General features: G+C 39.6%; 1 protein-coding gene across 3 annotated transcripts in view; it reads right to left on the bottom strand.

The window, feature by feature from the left end:
• GRIK1 (glutamate ionotropic receptor kainate type subunit 1) overlaps positions 1-18577 on the bottom strand; it is a 245092-nt gene extending 226515 nt beyond the window's left edge. The window contains exon 1 of one of the 3 annotated variants that reach the window (XM_019528789.1): positions 17879-18577. In XM_019528789.1, coding sequence (XP_019384334.1) covers positions 17879-18002 — 124 coding nt within the window. In that variant the 5' untranslated portion in view covers positions 18003-18577. The remainder of the gene's footprint in view (positions 1-17878) is intronic. The other 2 variants (XM_019528786.1, XM_019528788.1) reach the window with 2 other exon arrangements.
• Between the last annotated feature and the right edge of the window lie 1244 nt (positions 18578-19821).

The raw sequence follows: 19821 nt of genomic DNA on the forward strand, positions 1-19821 counted from the left end.
TGTAATGGTATTATCCAGAAGACAGGATGTTGCAGATTGATTAATTTGTAGGTTTACCATGCTTCAAAAAACAAAACACATAGGATCAGATTCTCAGCTGATGTGACTCATGGTAGTCCTGCTGAAAGTCCTGCATCAGCTGAGCATCTGAACCAAACTAGGCATCTGAATCTATTGACAGGCAATTCAGTTAATTTTTAAAATATTGTTATGAAGATGGAAAATCATATTGGCATGCCTCCACTTCAGTTCTCCCATTCTTTTTCATAGTTTTGTCCATGGGCCCTTATCTTTTTTCTTCCCATCACTCCTAATTTTTTTCTTTTACTTGCTTCTTTCCCCCCTCCCTATAGCATTATATATCTCACATCAGCAAGCCTGAGAGTGGTTGGCTCCCCATTAAAGTATCAAGCAAAAGTATTTGATCTGAAATGGCAGAAGCTGAAGCCAGCCTCAGGTGGCGAGCATTCTCCCTCCATTGTAATCCTACTCCACACTTGTATGAAAGCTAGCATGCTTGTGATCCATAGTGATCAAGAATTCAATGTGTTCAAGAGGTGTGTCTCTAAAAGCCAACAGGAGACTCAGTTAATATTACAGAAGAGAACTTTTACCTTTTAATGTCTCCTTGTCCTCCACTTTTGTTTTCCGTTCAAAGAAAAGAAAATGGTAACTCTCCAGCTGCAAGTGAATTTAGCTGATATACAACTTAAATGCCAAAAATAGGATAAGGAGCTGGCACACAGTTCTCCTACACCTACCACAGAAGTTACCTGTAATGTAACTGGGGTCCTGTATTGTAACCAAGCAAATGTTAGGCTATCTGCTCTCCTACATCTGCTTATAGAATAGCTACAATTTGATGGCTACAGGAGCTCTACACACTGGTAGAAGGTAATACATTACCCAGATCTTGACAGTATAGTTTGTCAATTTGGATTCTTTTTGTCTGTTTTTCATTGTACAGTTAAAGACATCATGCCACAATATATTCAACACTCTCTTTATCATATTATTCAATACAATAAATGTCAAATTAGGATAAGATAGGCAGTTTTATTATATTATCTATTTTTATCCTCATTGATGCATTCATATCCATCATGAATCATCTTATTAAAAACATTATGGGTTTTTATCAGTCACAACAGGATTGTAATGATATTAGCTATACTATAAATTCAAGATAATACCAAACTGTATTATATTTAACCTTATATAATATACTCACTTGCAAAACCAAAGGGTCAGTGCTAAGCTTCATAAAAAAGGGAAAAGTTCTTTTCTAATAAGATATTCTTCCTATTTCATTACAAGTTGTTCTTCTATTGCTTTATATGATAGCATTAGTAATGTCATTATAGGTTTACAACAGTACTATGTTTAGAAATTGTAGATGAAAGAAAAAATATCATCTTTTTTCTTTTAAAGGCTGTCTTGATCAGCATCAGCGTCTGGCATAATTTCCATCTGTCAATATCTGTCCTTTTTATAAACCAATGACTGTTGGTGGGCTTTAATGCATTCAGCTGGGGCATGCAAAGGTTTGGTAAACAACTTAACCTGGGAATATCAGGAGTTGGAAAAAGGAGGAATTCACCATTTATTTCTTCAGGTTAACAAAAATGTAAATTCATTTTCTTTAATAATTTATTTAATAATTTCTTTAATAATTTGGATGAATATCCAAAGATCTCAGAAAGCACATTACAGTTTTAATTATTTTTCAGAAAACCCCTGTGAGGTTTTACAGCTAGAGAATATGGAGCAGAGAGAGGCTGTGTCTGATTTCTGAAGGTGGATGTTTACCATTAAAAGAGTGCTTCTCATACGTACTTGGATATAGAAAGCTTTTGAGCCTTGTTTGCAGAAAGAACAATCTATCAATTAAAGCCAATCATAATCTGATTCTATAATCAGCTCTGACCACTGATTCCATATGAAGTCCTGTACAAATAACTGAGGGCTTGACTTCCAAGGGAATGAGTTCAACAATTACACTTGCTGTGGTAGATAGTTAAATCTACAGCCAGAACAATTTTATGGGGGAAACATATTAGAAGGCAAAGGGTCAGAGCTGAACACAGGAGGTTTCTGTTTTTCTTTTTTTTTCAGTGCTCCGAAGGTAAACTGCTACCTGTTAATAAAGAAATACATCCAAGTATTAACTGATTATGATGCTCCCTTAATTTACTGATAATTTAAATTAGATTGTAGATTTGACTCGTAATTATAACCCCCCCCCCCAAAAAAAAGGTAACTATAAAATACAATGAAAGAAAGCCTCTGTAAAAGCCATAATCCAAAATAAACACTTTTCAAGAGAACGGCACTCCTCTTAATGAAGAAATCCCACTTCTTGCTCTACAAACACGTGATACTAAAACATCACCTCAATCTTCTATCAAGCAAATTCCAAACTGAGAAGAGCAATTACAAAGCAGAGGAAAGAAATGGTTCTTCACAGTTCCCTTACATTCTAAAATGAGACATTTTAAAATAAAAAACATTAAATCTGTCCTTTTCTTCACCATTGTCTATAATATATCTTGATAAACCATCCTGGTGACGATGATACAAACATTAGTGTTTCCTTAGGCTATTTATAAGTGTTAATGAAAACAAGTATTTTTTCTTATATTTTATATACGTTGAAAGCGCATATCACAGAAAAATGAGCAAGATTGTTATTGAGGGAAGAAATACTGGTGACAAAATGTAGGTCCCTAAGTAAGACATTGTCGGTGCATAAAAAGAATTTTAGTAACTGCATAGAAAAAACTATAATGCAGAGAAAGTGCTTGAACAAATTATTTTTGCAATTATTTTAATATTTGGTACAAAAAAGAACAAGGAAACAACAGGAGAGCATACTGCTTCTTGTTTATTGACTTATAACACTAAATTAGGCATATAAATAACCTCAACTTTTGTTTGTTATATTAATATTTGATATTTGCGAAGAATAATTATCTTTTTCCCCGCTGCTTTTCTTATCTTGCTCTGAAATGAGTTTAAATGCAATAAGAAACATTGGATTCATTTCTGCTCATATAAAATAGACTATGAAATACTTAGAACATGTTGAAAAAGTATCTGTAATCTATTGTTCTACCAGAACATTTCCATTTATAAAAGGAATAGAATTGCACAGTGTCTCAGTGAACTAACTCACAGAAAATTGGCAGGAAATTCATTCTTTTAAAAGGTTGAAACAAATGTGTGTGTAGATAGAGAAGATGTGATTGTGGGGTGTACAACATCATTTTGGCTTGGACCATTGAATCACTCATCCTTAGGATGACACAGTAAACTTGGAATTCCACACCCTTCTGCCATGCAGTGTGTATGTGTCAAGGGAGATAGAAAAGCTGTTTTAAAAGCATTTGGGGGGTAATTTAAACCATTTTTATTACAACATATTTGTGTTTTCTTAAGCCTCTGAAGTCAAGGTCCACAATTACCATGAGGCAGACTTTTCAAAAGAGCTTGGGTCAAATTCAGGTCTGCACATCAGTGGCCAGAGTTTATTTCTATGGGCCGGACCACATAGCAACTCTGTTGATCTATATATAACCAAATGGTTCATATGTTCTCTGTAGAACTACAGCTGCATTGGGGGATCAGGTTCTGGGATGGTCTGTCCCTAGAAGTTGTGAGGCTGAAGACCTATCTCTACTCTTAAGGATGGAATATGATGTAATGCTATTGAAAGCAGGGGACTTGCCTCAATGACCAAGGAGGACCCTCCCAGTCCTACGTTCCTAATTTCTGCACACAAGCCGAAAGGCCTGATTTTTCCCAAGAGTGAGTGAAAAGAGAATGAGGCCCTCAACTTTATGGAGGAGAAGTCTAGAGAAGCTAAAGGGGTGAAATGCTACCACCCTAAATTTACAAGCCTGGCTGGTTGCATGAAGTATAGATTTATGTAAATAAAGACCCCTGATTCCTCTTCTAGCCTGCCTGTAGCCAATTGTACTGTGATTGTCTGTGCTGAACTATGTGTTACAAATTCCATGGTCTGCTGGGTGAATGTTGGCATCCTAGCATGCCTGGTTACCCCTTTTGTGATGCAGGAAGACTTATACCGGCCATTTGCAGTACAAGTGGAGTGCATTTATTCAATCAATCTCTAGACTGACATCAGGGTTGGATGTAAACATAGGCACTGTAGCCCTAGCTTCTACAGTCATGATTATATCAAAATATCCAGTATTAATTTTAAGTAAGTTTCCGGTTCCCTTAGCTGGGACCTGTCAGAATATGGCTTGAGTATAACTGGAGCAATGATGGTTTGAGTCTACACATGGTTTTAAATAATAGCTCTAAGAAGGATTAATATCCCCACTCATCACAGATGAACGTTAACTGTGTGAAAGACCCAGAGCGTTGGGAGCACCATATGAGTGGCTGACAACAGAAAACTGTTTGTGGCAGGAGAAGAACGTATTAGGTTTGGCCCACCCACCCAAACAGAGGGTTCTTCTAGCAAGCCAGCTGCACTGGTGGGCAAGGTGGAATTGGCTGCAACTCCAGCCTCTGTGTGACGGAGGTGAAAACAGCTGATCCAAGTGCTGTTTCTGAAAAAGAAAAGAGCATAGCTGCCATTGTGGGTGAGAAAAGGATTCACCCATGCCACACTGCAGGAATGGGGGGCATGGCTTTGTGGCTATGACTCTGGAGAGCCTATGTTCTGATTGTGGGTTGGGTCTTTTATCCTGGTTCCTGACCCTGGCTGACATGAGTCCACATAAAACATTTATTGAATATCTTCAAATAGCACCTCATGAAAATCACACTTATTTTTGCAGACCATTCATGTTGAACAAAAAAGCAGGTGGAACAGTTCAGGAGCTGGCATGTTCGGACATCTGCATGAGGAGAGGAAAAGCAAGTATTCTGGGGTACTAGCTGTTCAGATGCTTTTTAAAGAACAAACCTGAACTTCACCAAGACAAGTCTGTGTCAGGATTGGAGAGAATGGCCACTAGCAAAAAGCCGGTGATTTCACTCTGCAGGTAGTGTTAATAAAAGGAAGCTGGGAATAGGCCAATGGACAGGCACCTGGAAAGGTAATAGGCTCAAATCTGTTAAGTGTGTGGGTTTCATAGCAACAGACAAATGTCCCATGTGGTGAATGGCATGCACATACATTTAAAAAAAATCATTTGTGTATAACAGCATACATTTTGTGATCATGCTGTGCAAATCCAGGAAAAGATGAGAGAAAAAGTGTCTTTCGTCAGTTTTCCTCTGCTGCAGTTGTTTGTGCAGAGAGGCAAGTACAGTTACCCACATCGTTTGCTGTTGCAGGGCACATCCCAATTTCATTCTACCTGCAGAACTCCTGCTGATGATGGTGCATGGATCAATGGCAAACAGTGGCCACACAGGAGCAGTCTGGCATTATTAAACTAAGCAGAAATGTTTGGGTATCAAAGAAAGCAGTGCGCCTCTCTGGTGCAGGATAGATTGTTCATTTCAAAGAGAAAAATATGCATTCTTTAGAAAGTCGTGTTCAAAAATATAATCTTCATTCAGTTCAATGGAGCAGCTTTATAATATACAGCACCAGATAAAGCTGGAAGATGTAATATAAAATATCTGAAGCAGTTCTTCTTCTATATTAAAATGCACCTTGGGCACCTTAACTTCTCTTAACATATGTTTCTAGCAGATAAGTAAACAATCTGGATGTGAAATGAAAAATTTCATGATAGTTACAGTTGGAAAGGCATCAGTTCCAGTTGCATTGCCCTACTGATAAGCTTTTGGGGTGGTTTGGCACTATAAGAAGAGAACAGCTACAGATGAATGAAAAGTTGTTGTATGCAAGTTATTGGATCAGAGCTAGGAAGAAGAAACATAATTTTTACATGGAAATTCTGGGAAGTAGGCCTGGCTAAGGGACATAGTCAAGGGCCAGTGAACATAACAAGGCTGAGTAGGACATGTTGGTATTCAGAGAGAGGAAAACTAATAGTGGTGGCACCAAATTCAAGAATGGGACTGTCAAAGAGCTGAACAAAGTAAGTACCCAAATCCCATTAAAAATCATAGTCCAAATTTTTAATCACATGAAAACTGAGGACAAAGTTCCCATATTCCTGTTTCAAGCTGTCATTAGGTTTTGTGTAGGGCACTGTGTAAGAGGAGGGGGAAAGGATAGTTCAAGTTAATACCCATCATTCCCAGCTCAGAGACAGGTCACAGAAAGGCATTCTCAGTCCCTCTGCAACTGCTTTTCCAGATGGCAATTTTTTTTCTTTTAGATCTCCAAGCAGGGCTGAATTAATGCATAGGCAAACTAGGCACGTGCCTAGGGCCCTGAGCTGCAGGGGACTCCAGTCCTTCCCTTCATGGGAGTGGCACGATTATACATATATATATATATATATTATATGTATGTATGTATACACCCCACCAAAATACAATACATATTGTTTAATAAGCCTATCTTGCTGCATGTAAGATTTATATATTTATTCATACAGTATTTTAATTCTGGGTCATCCTGGTAATGTCTGACAATCTCTAAAGAAATTTTGAACATATAAAAAGCTGACCTAACTTTTAAATTAAGCCCCTTAATGATACTGACATAATAAAATACCGGTAGCATTATACATGTCATGCTGTTTCTGCAACAACCTTGCCACCTTCCTTCTGCTTGTATTGGGAATTGCCTCAGCTTGATATGTATGCAACTGAAGAATGTCTTGAGATGAATCTCTTGGGATTGTTCCAGAGAAACGCAGATTAATTTTCAGTTCCAAAACTATGAAGTGATTATTTCACTTAACCTGCTGTCTGTGTTCCATCAAATCTGAGCTTCCCATTCATATCCTGTACAAAAATGACTGATTTGGCTTAAGGCCCTGAACACATTCTTGATGTAGTGGTTGGTGTATTGGGAAGAGAGCATTAAAACTTACTTTTGCCTTTATTTTTCTTATGGAACTTTCCTAGAAAAAGGGTTGTTTTAGTTGAAGCAAAACTGTATTTCATGCCCCTGCACCCGCACCTGAATGTTTGCATTATCTCAGTGTATCCGGTTTATAGTTTCAGGCATCTTTGGCAAGGAGGAAGCAAGATAGTGAAAACGAAGGCATGTAAGCAATCAGGTTACATTTCTTGAATCAAGACTTAATTTTTAACAGGTATGGCTGTAGAATTTCTGAGGACACTTGAATATTTGATAAAGACTTCAGCTTTTAACTGTAAACTTATGTTACCTTCTATAGTTCAAATGTTGTGGCAGAATATGAAGTATTTTGTTTTGGAGTTTTGGATTGAGGTGGGGTTGGGAAAGAGAATGAGTATCAAATTGTGTCACACATGCAGATTGACACCTCACCCATTTTGCATTGGCAGCTATGCCCGAGGGAAAGACTTGTCCACGATAAGTTGGCCATTATCCCATGACAGAAACGGCACCTGCAGTATAATGGTGCTTGTTTAGTAATGCCAAATGCTCAGTTATGACAGTACAGAGTTCCCATATCAGTGCCTAGATTAGGATGGCCATCATAGAGGACATTCTGGTTTTCTGCTACTCTGTCCTCTATTGATACAAAAACGTCCTCTATTTTTCTCTTGAAAATGGTCTCTTGAAGAGAAAAATAGAGACACAAAGACATCTGGTTTTGTATCAATAGAGGACTGGAGACACCTGGACTGTCCTCTATGATGGCCACCCTAGCCTAGATGGAAAGGGAACTTGAAAGTTCCTATGCATGTTGAAGCCATTTGTCTTTTAGTAAGATTCAGTGAGCTCAGTCCTTCTAGTGTAGTCAGTTTAGCCGAGAGAATGAAGCCTAGAAAGCAAAAAGGTATCTCCTAGCCGCTTCCTACTTCTCTGATGCTGAGCTGGCCAGAGTTGGGGTTGTATAGAAGTGTGAGGGCAGTGGGTGCCGTGAAAAACCGCTAAATGGGTCCTCAGCTTAATTTAGAGCACCCGGTTGAAAAGTCTAAGTTACTCAAGCTATAGATTTTCCAAACAATTCATTACACAGAGCTCCAAAGGCTGTACTCCACCCAGGGATTCCCCTGCATCCAGAGGAATCTTTAGTTACTCCTTTTGGGCAGCCTCTAGATGTTTTATGTGGTGATGTCTAAGGGCAAGATGAGGACTGAGCCCATTGTTAATGATTCAGATCTCCAGCTAATGTTAATTTAGCACTTAAGGAGTAATCTGTACTGTAAAACAAAATCTCTCCTTCCTGCCTTCGATTTGTTTTATTAAACAAATAACTAATTTGCTTGATTTGGGCCTGGCCACCCCACACCCACCACTAGGGTCACTCAGCTGGGCAGATGGGATGGGGCCATGGGCAGGCAAGGAGCAAAGTCTGGGTGTGGAATGGGTGGGCACGGCCAGGATCACAGGGCGATGACAGCACAGGGCTGGGACAATTCGCTCCCTGCACATCTCTGATGGGCAACAGTTCCATGGGCAGGAACATGTGGGGGCAGATCACGGCTCTGTCCCAGTCCCAGTCCCCAGCCCCACACTGTGAACACCCTGTGATCCTGGCCTGGGCTCCAGCCTGCCCATCCCACTCCCAGATGCTGATCCCTTCATGCAGCCCCAACCTATCTGCCCAGCCGAGCACACCCTGCCAGTGGAGGTCTCCATGAAGACCCTGCCCACTTACTTTGTCCAGCAGGGCCAGGTCCAATGGTGGCAGTGAAAACACTGGCACCAGTAGCTGGGCAGAGTGAGCTGCCAGCATGGGGGTTGCCAGGAAGGCAAGCCCAGCTGCTGCAACACCCCTGCCCTGCTGCGCACCTGGGGATGGTGGGACAGGCTGCATGCACCATGGCCCAGGCTGTTCCCCTACCCCATGGCCAGGCAGGACCCATTACAGGCTGGATAAAATCCTCTGGTGGGCTGGATCTGGCCTGCAGGCCATATTTTGCTCACTCCTGAGCAAGGTGGATGCATGTATTGGCATTTGACAACATTGAGTACAACTGAGAACATAGTAGTAAGGAAACTCAATTGTATAGCCTCTCTCACCCTGCAAAAAAGATATCTTTCCTATTCACCACATTCCACTACTTACTGCATGATTTTGTGAGCATATAAGATATATACTCACTCAAACTCTGCTCTGTTATACCAAACCTGAATTTCAGAGAATCTACCCTTTCCCAAAGCTCGCATGTTTCTGATTTAGTTCTTCAATGTCTAATGATTCTACTCCACAATAATATGCAAGCACCTACAGTGATACCACTGTGTACTGTAGTAAATCTCCTAATGTTTTTTGTCATAGGTAGTGAGTGACTTAGTCTTAGAAATAAAATCCAGCCTAAACAGTGTACGCCCTGCAGTGACAATCAACCTGAACCTGAATGTGCAGTTATCCACTTAGTAAAGGCATAGATCTCACTAGGTCCCTCTCATTCCCCAGAACTTCCAGCCCACACTACTACAAGCCTGCAGTGGAAGAAAGTCAATGAGGCTGCACAAGGTATAAACTAGCTATGATGTGGATCAATTTATCTCTTTAAAAAAGTAACCTTTTGTGGTAATCACCCTCATTTGCTTCTGCCATCCATAGGTAGAAGATGGAAAAGGCAGACACTTTTTCCGGCTTGCACATGCCTCCATACCTTATTATCTGTGAGAAAGTGCTTAATATTAATGTAGTGAAGAGATAACAGACCAACATTTCCTCCCTGGGTCCTCCATCCTGTTCAGCAACATGGGAAAGGTAAGTTGGTCTTGACCAATTGCCATTTCATTGTGGCATGATACCCAAAATAAAATTCCCCTTGAAGTAAATACACTTGCATGTGCATATCTTATGGCAGAGGTTAGATGTGTTTACAGTGTTAAAAGAACTTACCCTTCTAATGTTGCGATAAGTTTAAAGCATGGAGGAACATAAACATATAACTTGTAAGCATACTTTTAAAGATCCTGACAAACAGAAGGCAGAATAGCCAAAAATAAGCCTTTTGTTCCCTTTTAACTGCCAAGATTGCAGGTGTTTTCAATTTTTGATATACTAATTCAGCATGTAGGTACAGGAGGTGCTTTAAGGGTACCATAAGGAACAATGTTATATTGGCACAAAAAACCTAAGACATCCATCAAAATGCTTCTCAGAATTAGACTCCTGAGATTCTTTCAGCAAACTTGGGAGCGCAGTGTCAGTTATCAATCTGAATTGTGATTGTGTTTAATAAAAACAAAAGTATTGTTGTAAAAGTAGTGGTTTTGAAATAGAAAGTTTTGTTGCCTTCAGCAACAGACTGGGGAGGGAGGGTATAGCAGCAGCATTCCTGTTTAAAACCTTTCCCCAAAATCATGAACTTATTGTTGTAAACTAAAGCCTAAAATCAACAGAAAACTAGGACACACTCAGCTTGCAGGTTATAGATCCAAAGCTGTGGAGTAAAACTAATCAGTTCTTGGATAGGATTTTTTTTATGCAGCACAATCTATGGTCCAGTCAGTCAAATGAAGCCTTTCTGAGAAAAGAAGATTAGAGGCAGTTGTTTAAAATACTTGGAGGGAGGGAAAGATTTAAGCTTTATTACTGACCAATATATACAAAATAGTTTGTAATGAAAAAATAGTCTTGGGATTGTAGTCATGAGTGAATAGGAAATGTTAACTGAAGATAGGACCATATGGACCAGCTTAGACCAGTTTACCTCAAGGACTGGGGATGAGGCAAATGCCCTCTGAGTACATGAAATTAAAAGTTCTAAGTTTGTTTTGGGAAATATGCAGAAATTACAAAAATGTGATTACATCTAAAAAGTATAAAAGGGGCACACGGAAAGAAACCAAGCATTTATTCATATTAATCACCCTGTGGGTAATAACCTTTGTACCACACGTACCAGAGAATAATTAACAAGAAGTGCTAGGCTTGCTGTTCTTCTCCCTGCCACAATGGAGACATATAAATATTTTGTTCAGACAGAATATAGGGATGATATTTTGATCTCAGGAAAAAAAATAAACTTGAACAGGACTCCACAAGGGGGGGCATGTCTGCTTGTGTTGCAGGATGAGGGCCAGTATATGTTTAAAACCATCCCACAGTTGTGCACATTACACATGTAATTGTTGTAGGCACCGGTACACATGTAAACTGTTGCAGCGCTGATTTAAAAATATATATATTTCCAAGTTGTTTGTCTACATTCCACTGATCCAGGTATCGACAAGTGGTTAAATGTAAGAAGGTCTCAGATAAACCAGACTGAAGCAAAAAATTAGCATAATTTATAATATCTTCATGCCACGTTTTGTACATATGTTTAATTTCCCTTACCCATTCTAAGATGCTGAAGAAGTTCTAGGTTTGGTAGAATTTAGGCAGACTCAATTTGTAGCCTCTAGTAGTTTGTTATTGTCTCGTCTCAGCACCTTTGTTTTGTTGGTCTCTATTGACTTTTTTGACAAATGCTTCACAACAAAAGCAAGTAATCATCAATCTTTTGATGTTAATTGGGTCCTAAGCGGTTGGCTGGCTGTTGCATAATCTGCAAGCTCAGAAATACTCAAATGCCAGAGTATTATAAGCTATCTGAGGACTGTCATGTGTCTTTAGTACATGGCTCATTTATTTTTTTATGCAAAAAAAGACATTTAGGCCGCATCCAGATGTGTAGGCATAGGTGCTGCCACAAACCTCTTTGCAGTGCCACAAAATGCATGCCGGGCATGTTAAAACTTGCTTCGTGCTGCAAATGTGTAGCATGGGGGCAAGTTGTACTACCTGGAAATTCCAGTAGCAAAAAAACCCATCCAGTGCAGTGCATGCTTCAGGCATGGAAGCTTGGTCTTCCTGGGAAATGCTCTGACTGCCAGCCAGAGCATTTCTACTCCTCTAGTTGTCCCCCTGGTTCCTCCAGCATACTGGGAACAGGGTGGAGGAAAATGGCATTTTCCTTGAAGCAGGGTATTTTGCCCTACACCAAAGCCCATGTGCAGGGGCATGTCCAGTGACAAAAAGTAGCGGCATAAATTTATGCCACTACTTTTTTCTAGGCTTCCAGCACACACTGCTGCATGTGGGGATGTGCTATTCTGACCATAGGAAAGGCACCAATAGCCACAGTTTCCTCCTAAATGAATTTTCTTTCTTTATATTTTCTTCAGACATTGAGCTACAGTTTTCTAAGACACATGACATTTTGGCAACTACACACAAAGTGCCGCAGATCCCCATAGAAATATAGACTGGCTGAGTTCAGTGGTCACCTTTGCTGAACCCTAGAAATGAGTTTCAAGGTGTATGATAGGTCTAAGCCATTGGTATAAAACTGAGGCAAAGATAAATACGGGGCCTGATTTCCCCTCTTCCCCTCCCAAGCCCTGCCAGGTATTACCTAATGTGAGGAAGGGTGGCAGGTAGCTTACTGGAATGAGAAAGTCTTCACAGTTTTATGCATTAAATATTTAAGGCCAGATCTTTAGCTGATTAAATCAGCATAGCTGCATTGACATCTACATCAGTGCAGGATCTGACACCAGGTGTGTACAGATTCCCCTGTACGGTGTGCAACATAGAGCAGTGAGATCTTTTGATGTGCAAGAGCTCAAAAATAAAACATCCTAGAAGTTAAAGGAAAACTGACTAGTCTGTTTACCTCTTCTAAGCTCAATAAAGATCCAAAATAAATGACCAATGAGAGTTTACAATTTTAATACTTTAGAGCCAAGACATGCATTCCATTACTCATTCAAGAGTTTTCACCAAGGTCAGTCAGTGGTTCAGCTCAGTGTACCCTATTGATTTCTACCTGCTGAGTAAAGGTTTGCAGGGCTTAGCGCCCTAAGTGTCTGCAATACATTTATGGGCATAATGTACCATACCTTTAGAAAGTAATTTTACACTGAAAATGTCCCTTCAAAGTGCATGGGTCACCATTACATGAATTTACATCTGTTGCAAAAATCAGTGTGTGTGTGTCAGAGTATATAGTCTTAGAATTCAGCCTCTGTTCAAGCATTAGTCCTAGCTTACTATTAGGTGTAGAATTATACATTTCAATTAATTATGTTATGATAAAGTACTAAAAGGTTCAGCAACTGTATGCTAGGAAACAAAATGGAGTTAATGTCTAATTTGCCTACAGACCTAAAATATGGTCCCACAAGTTAATGCAACTTTAGTAAGTCTAATAATTCTTGTTACCAAAGTCCATATCCAGTAGATATCTAGGATCAGATGCTGTTTAATGTTTCTGTTGGAGAAGTGTCCAGCATATGATAGAGACTTTCTAAACATATGGGGAGATAAAAACTCTGCCATGGAATATTGATTAATCTTAATTTATATTCAGCTCATTGATATTACAAGCAAACCAGAAGCAATTTACAAAAATAGCAAATTTGCAATGAAATTAGTTTTTTGCATTTATGCCTCTCAAGGCTCTGGTACACCAATGTCATATTAAAAATACTTTATAGCTATGGGGATAGTGAAAAAATGCATTTCAAGAAAAAAATCTTAAAATCTGTACTGAAATTTCTCCTCTTAATAAAATGTATTTTGCACATTAGACTGATTTGTTCAGGTGCTCATATTAAATCTGCTTCTCTGCTGAAGATAAATATAATGGGAGAAATCCTACAGTCTTTACTCATTGAATCAATTGTAGGTTTGCCTAATTAAGGAATAAATTAGTGTGGGATATGTTCCTATTTTTCAAAAAAAAATTTCCACTACAATAATACAATAGCCTTTACAAAATATTACATGAAAATTTCTGATGGGAGACAATTTTAAATGAGATGATTTTTTTTTCTATAAAATGGAAAATTTTCCTTAATTCGTTTTTAGGAGGTATTCGTTTGAGAGATTAATTTCAATCTTTAGCCACATACAACTTCTTTAACATATTGGTTGAAAATTGCCGCACTTCCTTTTTAATGAGCTTCATTGATATGCTAATAATCTGTGTACTTCCCAACCATTGTTTGGTGTTAATTAGGCAAATGGTATAAATTAATAATAACTTCTTATAAATTGCAATAAATAATTCAACATATTGAAAAATTCTCTTGTAACTTTTAAATACTCTTGGATTTCAGTGTTTTGGGAGCTGCTACTTTGGTTTAGGGAGTATTTGTTTTATTTATTTATTTTCCTTTTCTCATTTGAATTTTTCACTGAATCAATCCGCTTATTTTAAAAAAATAACATAGAACAGATTGAATGGGTGCGCAGGTTAGGTTGAATCACTGCAAAAAGTAGAAAGCCTTTTGTACTAAATAGAAAGAATTAAGTTTATGAACATTACACAGTATGTAAGTGTATACATGAAGATGGTGTTGTCTTAGACAGTTATACAACTTCACGTGTCACAAAAAAAGCCTTTAACAATGTACTTGAAGGAAACAGTAAGATACTGAAAGCTAAGTATTGTATTGCCTAGAACTAAGCGAACTACCTGTTTTAGAAAAACAAAAAAGTTGTTCATATCCTAATGATTTAATTCAGTGATTCTCAACTAGGGTCTCATAGTACCCTGGGGTGCCTTGAGATCCTTTCAGGGTTACGGCAGGGGATCATGCAATGTTAGCACTGCTAGGTGTGCAAACATGATTCATAAGATAAACACAGAGATTTCAAAAAGGAATATGCAGAATTAAAGCCATTATGCTCTGTTACGATCTTTTTGAGTTCTTTACAACAGAAGAATTGATGTTATTTTTCTGTAGCCAAAATATGAGTGAAAACTAATAGCTGGCATTTTCCAAGGCATTCCTCAAGTCTAAAAAGGTTGAGAGCCACTAATTTAGTTTATTAGTTGTATTGACACCCCTTATATGCTAATACAAAGTGTTAGACAATATTTGAAAAGTAATAATCACCTAGATATTGAGAAATATCTGGAACTTCCAAATACCACATTCCTCTTATAATTAAAAATAAGCACTGGAGTACATTAATTTCTTTTATAAGCCAACAAAATCAAGCAAAAGACATAAATGTATTAATTCAGGTACTAAGTTCTGCACTATAGTATAGTAGTATGCCATCATATTCCTTTCCTTAATTAACTAGCATATAAATAAGAAAATATGATGGTGTAATAACATTTTCGTCAATGTTAGAAGTGACCTGGGATGATTTTATTTTGTTACCACAAGATGGAATTGAGGAGCTATTGCCATCATTGTCATCTCTAAAGGTGATAAATGCCATATAGAAACTTGCTGCTGCATATGGCTGTAGAGGATAAGTATTTATTACGCCCATTCTGGATCAGCAAAATAACTGTAGTCATGAAAAAACCATTTTAATAAAATCTAATATGTACATTTAAAAACAGTATACCATATAAAAGATTTTTCTGCTGTAGTGTATATTCATATGTGTTTTTATTGCTGATTGAAGTATAATAGTGGCCATATTTATTTATAATGTAGTAAGTAGCATTCATAGGCTTCAGTCAGGATTAAAATGACATTGTTCTAGCAGTTGTACAATATGTAGGCAGCACAGCATTTCCTACAGAGAGTTTCCAGCAGAAGGCTTGATCTTGCAAGGAGTTAAGCACTTTGGCCATGATCCAGCAAAGCACTTAAGTTCTGCTTAACTTTAAAATTGTGAGTAGACTGATTCCTATTCAATATTTACTTCAATGGCTATTCCATTCAAGTTAAGCAAATTAAACATGTGCAAAATCAGCAGCCAGACAAATATAGTTCTAAACATAATGCTGCCATTTAGTATCTTGTTTTAACATGTAAAAATATCTTTCATTCTTTTTTCATCCTATATATTGGTCTTGAATTTGCCAGCATCTGAATGTGGTGAGGATTATTTCTTTTGATTTATATCCATTCCCAAGCATTTTCTTTGTATACTGTAGCTCATTATGGTAGTATTACATAGTAGCATTGCAGTGCAGTGGGAAGTAGAGAAGACTGTTAATTTTACTTCACTTCCTGCAAGAAAATACTTGAGTCCCTCCTGAATACAAAGTGTTAAACACTTTGGACCTGAAATAGGCAGAGGCTGCTGTGCCTTCAACTTCCACTCACCTTGTGGGACCTGATTACAGCCTGGTTGGACTGCATCCTGATTAGCATGCACATATATTTTTTCCATTTTTACTTTATTTAATTTATCAACTTTCAGATTGATACCTTCACTTATTTTAAATTAAAAGACTCTTCTCAATAAATATAAAGTAGGTTGTTTGCAGGATCAAGGCCTCAGTTAGTTAAGTAAGAGCAGAAATATACCTCAGTGACAATGTCTGTGCCTTATTCCATGCACACTTCTTTTTCCTTCGTACTAAACATATATCAAGTAGAAGTTGGAAAATGCAAGGAAATAGAGGTGAGGGATGCAGTGTGCGTGTGTGTGTGTGTGTGTGTGTGTACACGTTTGTTTCTGCTACTGCCCTAACTCTTTCCATACTTTGTATTCACTGTCTCACTTGACTGACACAAGAAACCCACTGTAGGAAGAGAGGCTTCCTGTGAACTAAGCCTTGTTTCCATGGTGCAGAGTTTTCTATTTAAAAATAAATCCCTGTTTTCTGGGGCTACATATATGTACTGTACTTGTGGTGCATTCATACCAAGCAAAGATTACCCTGGAGCCAAAGGAAGGGAAGGACTTCCCACCAACATGCATACTCTAAAAGGGGGGAAAGCCATAAAATATACACTCTGCATATTTTCTCTCTCCCCTCTTCAGTCCTGAACAAGGAAATCTCATTACTTTTTGGCATGCATTTTAAGGTCACTGAATCATTTTGTTGCCTTGTTGGCATTGCACTGAAAGACCAGACTTGAAAACAGTTGTGTTTGATTGTTTTATATTCATATTAAATCCTGTGTCAGTAAGTATTTTAACATTTTAAACATACCCCCCTCGGCTAGTGGCAAACTGTTGCTGAGCAGATTTTTTTGTCTTCTCATCCCCATGACTAGAGGTTTCTCACTTGCTGCCAGGACAGGCAGTGGGGCAGCTTCCTGCCCCAAAGGCCTCACTTCACCTGCTCTGATTTAAATCTTTTAGGACCTCAGTTAAATTCCAGGCAGTTGGACACTCTTCTTTCAAGTGAGATATATGTAGAAACTCCAGCGCAGTAAACAAGGGACCAGCAGCCATGTACAAGCACTGTTAAAGCCTCTGACCAGGAGGCAGAGGTACAAACTTCACAGACTCTGAGGCTTTCTAAGTGCAATTTTTGGAGCAAAACCCTCCTTTCTTACTCCCTGTTCCTCCGCACCCCATAGCAACTTCTACTATTGCTTCTTGCTGGAGTGCTCTGTATGACTGAAGCTGTTGGAGGAGGGGGGAGAGGGTAGTGAGTGCGGATCCGAGACCAGGCTTAGAGTGACAGCAAGATTGTCCAGACGTGCACCAGCAAGGAAGGGCACAAGCCACCAGATGTGCACGGCAAGTAGCCAGCAACCTACCCAACAACCTGCAGCCCACGGTAGCCTTAAGCTGAGTGTGCTCAGTCTCCTGAGAACATGGGTGCTTGCTAAACAATTAGAGAGAGAACAGGATCATCTGAGCCCTTATAATCCCTCTCCCACATACTAGTGCATATTACTGTATAATTCATGATGTTTATGACAAACCAATGCATACAGTGGGTGCTTTTTGATACACATATACACTAAACTATTTCTAATAGCAAATCTTAATATTAGGCAGGCTGTTTGGCTGTGCTGTCACTTGAATGTACTTTGGTATAGTATACAGCCTGTACTCTGTATAGGGTCTTAGTTTGAGTGTAAAGTCTCTAAAATCACTGAACCATACACACCTTTATCCTCCTCACTCCAGCTGCCCCTCCCCTTCCCCCCCCCCAGTTGCCAGCTGAAGGGAAACACAACAGAGCCCCCCTCTTCCCTCCTCCATGCACTTACCAATCCTTAGGACTTGCTGAGAAGTCTGAGGGATGCCTATTAAAATGTGGAGAAAGAGAAACAAGAGTCCCTTGCTGCTATCCATCACAGAAAGCCGGGGCTCCCAGCGAAGGCTGCTCTCCATCTTCTTCACTCCTTTTTAATTCATGCTGAAGCTCTGCCAGCTCCTTGCACTCACAAGCTGCTCCAAGTTGGGCTATATTTCCACCTCATTCTCTCTGTGTTTCTTGCTCATTGTGCAGAGTCTTAGCTGTGTAGGTTTCACATGAGGTATTTACACATGAATAGCTGTTGCTGTTGCTGCTCTTTTGGGTCCCGTTACAATTCCCTCTGTCTCGGTTTCCTTTAGCCCATCACTCCCCCTCCATCAGTTAGTTGCATTTTGCAAAAGGATCTTCCCAGAGATTACTGAATTGATGCTTCTGTGTCGTTTGGAGCCACAGGGGGATGGAAAGTTCCTGCTTGAAATGGCTGGAGTGTCTCCCTCATTCGTCCTATAGTCAAGTGCAAAAGTGGAAGAGAAAAAAGAAAGAAAAGACAGCGAGGGGGGGGGGGTGTTGCAGAGGTTCCAGCACTACTCTGATCTCTAGCAGATTAACTGGGATCTGAGCCACCTCTTTCTCACATGCACGCACACACGCGCGCGCACACACAACTATTTTATGCGGCTCTGCTCTGGTGCTGATTGAATCTTTGTTTGCATCCTGATGATAAAGGCAAATCTAATCTCTGTATTGGCCAGGACTGAGGCTGCTCTTGAATATGATTATAGGAGTGCTGTCAACTTGAAACTGGTCAATTTGACCAAGGTGAAACAAAACCTCTTTTGTGGTGCTCCCAGGTCCCCGTCGGCAAAATACTTTTCTTTTTTCTTCTGCTGCTTTAATGTCCCCTTCCCCACTTCTATATGTGCAAGAGAGAAAACCAGCATGTAAGTAGGTGTTAGCACAGCAAGGGGTTTTCAGTGTATGACACTTTTCCTCCTTCTGGCTGTACACATTTCTGGGAGCAACTGCGGAGGTAAATTACCTGCCCTTATTAGTTTCCTGCCAACTCCCACAAAGAAGATGGGATCTCTTGCTTTATTATCTTCCCTTTACCTTTGGCTGTTCCTTCAGCCTGGCTTCTATGTAGAGCCCAATTCTGGGGCATGGAGGTGCAGTCATCCTCCAGTCTGGGCTCGCTGACTGTGCCCAGTTTCTCAGAAGTCCCAGGGAAGGCCCCCTCTCCCAGCCCACCTAGCTTCATGGAGACACAGGCAAAGGGGTGAAGGTTTGTGCAGGATGTCCCTAGCGCTCCATGGTCTAGCATCGTCGTTTGCCACTCGGGCAGTAATGGGTATTGCCTAGCCTGCCCTCTTCTCCCTTTGCTGTAATGGAGTGGCTATGGACTTCCTGGTCCTTCTCTATGGTTCTGACCAGGATACTCCAAAAACACCGTCCATCATACTGATCCTAATTGCCTCCATTTTTTTCTGGGTTTGGGGCAAGCCTTTTCCCATCCCTTGTGGCCCAGTGCCCCCTAGTTTCACCTGAGGTTCAGCTGAGATGTGGATATCTGTATAGTATAAGAAATAGGTAGGGATCCCCCGGAGCATACTGAGATATGAGGACCTGAGTATATTGTGTGCATCTTCCTCTGAGACAACTGGGGTTCTGATAGCAGTGAAAAGTCAAAACAGATTAGCCTACTGTACTGGGGGAATACCTGGCTGGGGAGCAAATGCCTTTTGTTATATACTTAATTAATCATCTTTTTAGTAGGGTTCAATGTCATTATATCTCTGCTCCTGTCTGAAAGTAATTCATCATTCCTTCACCTACTTAGGGTCTGGTTTAAATTGTGGGTCCAGCTCAAAAATTTCATTGCCCAATCATGGCAGGGGCTGCCATTTTCCTGGCCAGATCATGGTGCAGGGGCAGGAGCTGAGGAGAGGGATCCCT

Source organism: Crocodylus porosus, unplaced genomic scaffold, assembly GCF_001723895.1.
Source record: "Crocodylus porosus isolate Cpor-Errol unplaced genomic scaffold, CroPor_comp1, whole genome shotgun sequence".
Lineage (NCBI taxonomy): Eukaryota > Metazoa > Chordata > Crocodylia > Crocodylidae > Crocodylus > Crocodylus porosus.